Source organism: Pongo pygmaeus, chromosome X, assembly GCF_028885625.2.
Source record: "Pongo pygmaeus isolate AG05252 chromosome X, NHGRI_mPonPyg2-v2.0_pri, whole genome shotgun sequence".
Classification (NCBI taxonomy): domain Eukaryota; kingdom Metazoa; phylum Chordata; class Mammalia; order Primates; family Hominidae; genus Pongo; species Pongo pygmaeus.
Genome location: NC_072396.2, coordinates 27273044 through 27279861, shown reverse-complemented (window position 1 = coordinate 27279861; position 6818 = coordinate 27273044). Strand labels below are relative to the sequence as shown.

The 6818-nt window shown below is 32.9% G+C and overlaps 1 protein-coding gene across 1 annotated transcript; it reads right to left on the bottom strand.

Moving 5' to 3' along the window:
- Nucleotides 1-5649: 5649 nt before the first annotated feature.
- LOC129025340 (olfactory receptor 51A4) lies at nt 5650-6591 on the bottom strand. The gene has a single exon (XM_054473111.1). It carries the CDS (start codon nt 6589-6591, stop codon nt 5650-5652), a length of 942 nt encoding a protein of 313 aa, XP_054329086.1.
- Between the last annotated feature and the right edge of the window lie 227 nt (nt 6592-6818).

Genomic DNA, 6818 nt, shown 5'->3' with positions numbered 1-6818 from the left:
ATTCTAATCTTTATCACCATCATTTTGCATCACAGTTTTTTTTACAACAGCTTTATTGATAATTAATCCACATAGCACACAATTCACCGATTTAAAATGTTTAAGTCAATGTTTTCTAGTATATTCACAGGTATGTACAGCAGTCGCCACAGCCAATTTTATAAATATTTTCATCACCCCAAAAGGTGAACCCCTCTACTCTAGCAATCACAACCCTCTATAGACGTTACTATTCTGGATACTTTTTAAAAATTGAATTATATAACATGTGGTCTTTTGTGAGTGGTTTGTGTCACTTAGCATAATGTTTTCAAGGCTCATTCATGTTGCGGCATATGTCAGTACTTCATTTTATGGCTGAAGGCAATTCCTGCCTTTATGCAGGAATATTTGTAATTTATCTATTCCAACAGGAAGGAAAGTTGAGAGTGTAGATACAGAGTAAGTAGATGGGCAATCTAGTATGATTCCCATTCAAAATATATCCACTTTTTAATAAAAGTTTCACTATTTCACTATTCTTCTCTTTACTTATCTGTGTGTACTGATGTCTCTAATACTTGATTTAGATGGTATATCTTTATAGAATATGTTAGCATATGTATAGTGCTAGTCACCTCTTATTATATTATTTTAACAATTTTATTTTTAATTCATTAATTGATAATTTTGCATAAAATTTATAAAGTTTAAAAAATTCTTTGGGAACTATTTTTTGAATTATACTAATAGTAGAGATTATTATAAAAATCGGCATTAAAATGTTAATTTTTCCTACCTTTCCTATCTTGACACAATTGATTTTAAAAAATTATGTTCAAAGAGTGTCCTTATTTTCTTCATAGTTATATTATACAGCTCTGGCAATGTGTGTGTATTCATATTTTATAATTCAATAACTTGGTGAAATCATGACAGTGTTTATATCATCCATATTGCTGATATATAGTAAAAACGTTAATGTTGTATATTTATTTCATCAAGATACACATTATTGAATGACCTGATCGTTCAATATTAGGTGATTCTCCTGTGACGTTATCCCATCATATGAAAATATTCAGTTAGACACCCACATTCCGAATGAACAAAACTGTTCTCTGTGTTAAATAGAATTGGATTTACTTCCAAGAAACAAAGGGTTAATTAATAAGAGTGAAAATCACTTTTTTCTTTTTATATAATGAGAATTACTATAACATATTCATACTAATTAAAATTTGCGCATTAGCATAGCAATGGTGAATTTTTAACCTAATAAGAAAAAAGTAAGTTTGAGATATGTATGCTGGATTTTAACAAATACTTTTTCAGCATCTTTTGAGAGAAGAACATTTTCTTTTCTAATGTAATGGTGTAATAAATTTCTTTAGTAGAGTTATAAGATTTGAATTACATAAATTATATAATCAAATATTTTCATTAATTAAGATATTTAATCATAGCTGTACAATTTATTACGTCTTTATGTGGGAAGAGAAATATGATTCTCACAAAAGATGCTGAAAATTACCTGTAATTTATGAAATGATCCATACTTGATGATAATGACTTTTAACATATACTACTGCTTATCACGTATTAGTACTTTGAGAGTTTTTACAACAATATTTCTAATTGATATTGTTTCCCACTTTTCTATTCTGAATCATCTTTTATAGGATTTGTTGTAAAGATTCTATATGGTTTGTATAACAAAGTGGGAGGAGTTCAACTACTTTTTAATTTCCAAAAAGTTTATATATAGATAGATTATTAAAGCTTTGCTTATGAAACATGCATCTTCAAATCCTCTCTAAAAGGATTATATTTATCCCTGGTTCTTACGGTTTTCGAATTTTTCACATCTTCTTAAGCAAAATTTAGTTTATATAAAATGTATATTTATATATGTAATTAACCATGTTTTTAAAAGCAATATCACAGTTTTTGCATTTTACAAAAGAATGCATGCCCATTATAAGTGGAAGCAAAAAAGAAAAAGATACAAAATGATATTTAAAAAGAAAGAAGTTCAAATTTTAACACCAAAACAACCACTATTACTATTATCCTTACATTATTCTAGACATACACTCATGCACACACACACCACACACACACACACAAGCAGAATATGACAGGTAAATGCATAAATGGTGGATGAATAGGTGAATAGTTTGGTGAACTGGAGTGAGCGAGAGAAAGGGAAACAGAAAAGAAAGAAGACAAATAGTACCACACAATATTTTAATAACAGGGTTAGTTATGATAATATCTCTATAGAATTAATAAACTAAAACAAAATAAAAGAAATTCAAATTTAGGAGATACAATTCCCACAATAATTTCATAATCTTTTAATTTCTGATAGTATTAATTATACCCTGTGGAACGCGAAGATATTAACACTCTTCAACTTCCTTTCCTGCTCATTTTTTAAAAAATTGTACCATTGGCCGGGCGCTGTGGCTGGCGCCTGTAATCCCAGCACTTTGGGAGGCTGAGGCGGGCGGATCACGAGGTCAGGAGATCGAGACCATCCTGGCCAACATGGTGAAACCTCGTCTCTACTAAAAATACAAAAATTAGCTGGGCGTGGTGGCACGCGTCTGTAGTCCCAGCTACTCGGGAGGCTGAGGCAGGAATATCGCTTGAACCCAGGAGGCGGAGGTTGCAGTGAGCCGAGATTGCGTGACTGCCCTCCAGCCTGAGAATCGGTCTCAAAAAAAAAAAAAAAAAGTACCATTATTCTATACTCTCATGCTTTTAGACATTATAGGCTATAACTTCTATAGCTACATAATGTTTGTTTCATGTTTAAATTGATACCCTACTACTTACTATTGTTTCTCCATCAGAGAATTCTTTGTTTAATCTCTTATTTGGCTGAATTTCATTTTTCACATATATGTGCATATATCTATTATGTATGTACATGAGTTTTATGGTGGTCTGTTCTTTCCTTTATTCCCAATATTCCTTCAGGCATCACGGAACTTGCCTGTTGGCTCTTTCTGGGTAGAAATCTATTGGGCTTATTTTCTTTTCTTAAACCAGACAATGAAAAAAGGTAATAAGGCAAATTTGAGTTTTGTTTCCTACCAATTAGGAAGTATTAATAAAAATCTTGAAGTTTCCTGACTCACAGTCATTGCTTTTAAGTGCTACACACGTAGCTAAGTAGCTCAGCTATGCCTTGATGCTCCATAGTAGAATTTGCTGTTTCTTTCTTCACTTGACATTTTTTGAGGTTTGTGACTTCCTTACTATCTGGCTGTTGCAAGTGACTCTTCCTTGCTTTTCTTTCTCCAATTATTTTAGACACAAGGGAAGGAGATTTTGTGAGTCTGCTTAAATTTTCTGTCTTTGCCATGCAGCTCCACAATCCTACATGTATCTTTTATTTAAAATGTCATGTATCTGTATTTTCTCTACTTTTTTTCCCATTTGATTTGTCAAATGTTTACCTATTTATTGTATTTTTACTTATTTATTTGGGATAGTCATTTTATTCCAAGAAATAACTTTTGCACAAGTATGTCATTGCCACTATTTTTCTCATTCTAATTAATGATTTCCATATTAATAAGTACCTTCCTCATACTTTTTATACTGATTTATCAGTCTCTTGAGTTTAATATTTATTTCTCTTACTTTGATTTTTCCCCTGATTTAGCAATAAAACAATTCAAAAGCGTGTGTCTTTATGTTCTCATTTCAAATTATATATATATGGAATACTTTATTTTCTAAATATATTGTATATTCCACATATTATAAATGTAATTTTGTATCCATGTTTAAGGCTAGTGAATTTATACATTTTTAAACTCTGCAGAATTTTCTTTCTTTATATATTTGTTATGCACTTCTAGTTTATTGTTGCATTGCAGTCGGAAAACATGGCCAGTATAATTTCTAATTCGGAGACTTGTTTTATATTTCTTCAGTTTTATCTTGTAGCATAAAATATAGGTGATTTTAATAAATGTTTTACCACCAAACTCTTTAAAAGAAGGCATACTAAATCATGTCACCATGTAATAGATGGTATTGAAACTATGAAAGTAAAACATATTTCTCAAATGCATTACAAATTACAAATTATTTTAGAATGTTTTCGCTTTGTTTTATTAAGTTAATACCTGCCAATATTATTGCGGTTGTTTTTTCTTATCTTTTTCCCTTTCCAAGAGTTTCTGCTTTCTATATAATAATGCTATGTTATTTAGAAATAAAACTTTCATTGAACCTCATTTTAGTTTTCTAATGCAACTCTTAAGGTGTTTTCTTTTAGTCTTGAAAAAAATTATTTTAATAATCTTAGCACACCACCATTTTTTTAATTTAATCATTTATATTCGATATTGGGATACATGTGCTGGATTTTTACATGGTTATACGGGACCCAGATAGTGAGCGTAGTACCCAATAGATAGTTTTTCAGTCCAATCCTGCCTCCTTCACTTTCGCCCCACAAGTAGTCTGCAGTCACCAACATTTCTTTCATAAAATATTGCTAAGTTCCCTGCCTTATAATTGATTCACAATGAAATGCAAGAGTAATCTATAGGCAAATTGAATGTGTAAGTGTCTCTTTTAAATTTGAACTCTTACTTTGTTAGAAATACAGTTAAATCAATAAGGAACATATTCTAAGACCCTACATAGCGTGGACCCTTTCTACTTACTCAACATCATCAGATACTCATTAATCTCCAGCCACATCGACCTACTGAACAGTTTTTGAATTTACAGAGCTCTTTGCTTTCTGTGAGTTTTCTTTTTTTTTTTTTGAAGTCAAGTTAGTTTTTCTTTCTTTTTTTTATTTCTTTATTATTATTATTATTATTATTATTATACTTTACATTTTATGGTACATGTGCGCAATGTGCAGGTAAGTTACATATGTATACATGTGCCATGCTGGTGCGCTGCACCCACCAACTCGTCATCTAGCATTAGGTATATCTCCCAGTGCTATCCCTCCCCCCTCCCCCCACCCCACAACAGTCCCCAGAGTGTGATGTTCCCCTTCCTGTGTCCACGTGTTCTCATTGTTCAATTCCCACCTATGAGTGAGAATATGTGGTGTTTGGTTTTTTGTTCTTGCGATAGTTTACTGAGAATGATGATTTCCAATTTCATCCATGTCCCTACAAAGGACATGAACTCATCATTTTTTATGGCTGCATAGTATTCCATGGTGTATATGTGCCACATTTTCTTAATCCAGTCTATCATTGTTGGACATTTGGGTTGGTTCCAAGTCTTTGCTATTGTGAATGGATAAAGAGACAGAGTTAATTTAGGTCTAGCATTAAAAGAACTTGCTATAAGAGATTGAATGTAGATAATGAGAAATCCAACTTCTGTCAGAACTGTAAAAATTGTCATTTTTCTGTCTTGGTTGTAATTTTTTGCTTGTATCAGAGATGCTATCATAAGACATTTATTTTTATTCTGGTTAACTGAAATGGGGACATAAGGCAAGGTACTTCCTGTTTATAGTTCTATTCTCATTCGCAGTATCCAGAGTGAACAAAATAAGTCTATGATAACACCAAAAATATGTGTTGATAATTCTTTGTGTCAAATATTAGGTTTTCTCAAATTTACCTTAAATATCTTACCAGACATTTCCAGGTTTTCTGTCACATATGACTGTTAAATCTTCCGTTGACACAATTTTGCTACAACTCTCACTCTAATCTGTTTAGTTTTTACACAGTAAACAATTGGGTTCATCAGTGGAGGTACAAGTAAGAGAACATTTGCCATGAGAACATTAATGAGGGGAGAGACATGCTGGGCAAAGCGGTGGACAACGGCCAGGTTGATGATGGGCAGGTAGAAGATGATCACTGCACAAATGTGTGAAACACAAGTATTGAGAGCCTTAAGCTGCTCCTTTTTGGATGCAATTCCCAGTACAGTCTTGAGGATCAGGATGTAAGACACAGCAATGAGAATAAAATCTACCATAACACAGACTGCTCCAAAAAAGCCATAGATGACATCAATTCTGTTGTCAGAGCAGGCCAACTTCATGACATCCTGGTGGAGACAGTAGGAATGGGAAAATTGGTTTTTCTCACAATATCTCAAGCTTCTTAAAGTGAAAGGGAAGGGAAGAACCAGGAGCATGCTCTTAAAGGAGAATACTATCCCTATTTGGGCAACTCTGACAGTTGTCAGGATTGAGGTGTATCTCAGAGGGTTGTGGATGGCTAGGAATCTATCAAATGACATGATCAGGAGGACTGAGGACTCCAGTACTGAGAATCCATGAATGAAGAATTTCTGGGCAAAGCAGGCATTGGATGAAATTTCAGGAGCATTGAACAGGAAGATGCTTAACATAGTGGGCAGAGATGATAAAGACAAACCCAAGTCTGACATAGCCAACATGGAAAGAAAATAGTACATGGGCTCGTGCAAGGAGGGCTCTGTCTTGATGATAAAAAGAATGGTACAATTTCCTAGAATAGCAATAAGATACATGCTGCAGATGGGGATAGAGATCCAGATGTGTGCGTATTCTAGCCCTGGCATCCCAACCAAGAAGAAGGTGGTGATTTCAACATATGATGTATTGATAATGGACATGATTCATTCATAGGGTTCTGCTATGAACAATACAGATGCTTGTGTTGGTAAAATAGGAATATCTGAAAATTAATAGAAAAAAAGCAATGTTAAAATTTGTGGCTTCTTTCAGCTTTCTTTTGAGAGAACAAAGCATTAATGTGGCTATCATAATGAAGAGAGATGGGTAATACTTTAGAGTAGAATCTGTCTATGTAATGCATTGGGAAAATTATTTCTGGACATGT

Bases quoted from the DNA above. Each gene is read 5' to 3' on its own strand.
- LOC129025340 (XM_054473111.1), bottom strand. From the start codon at position 6,591: ATGTCCATTATCAATACATCATATGTTGAAATCACCACCTTCTTCTTG.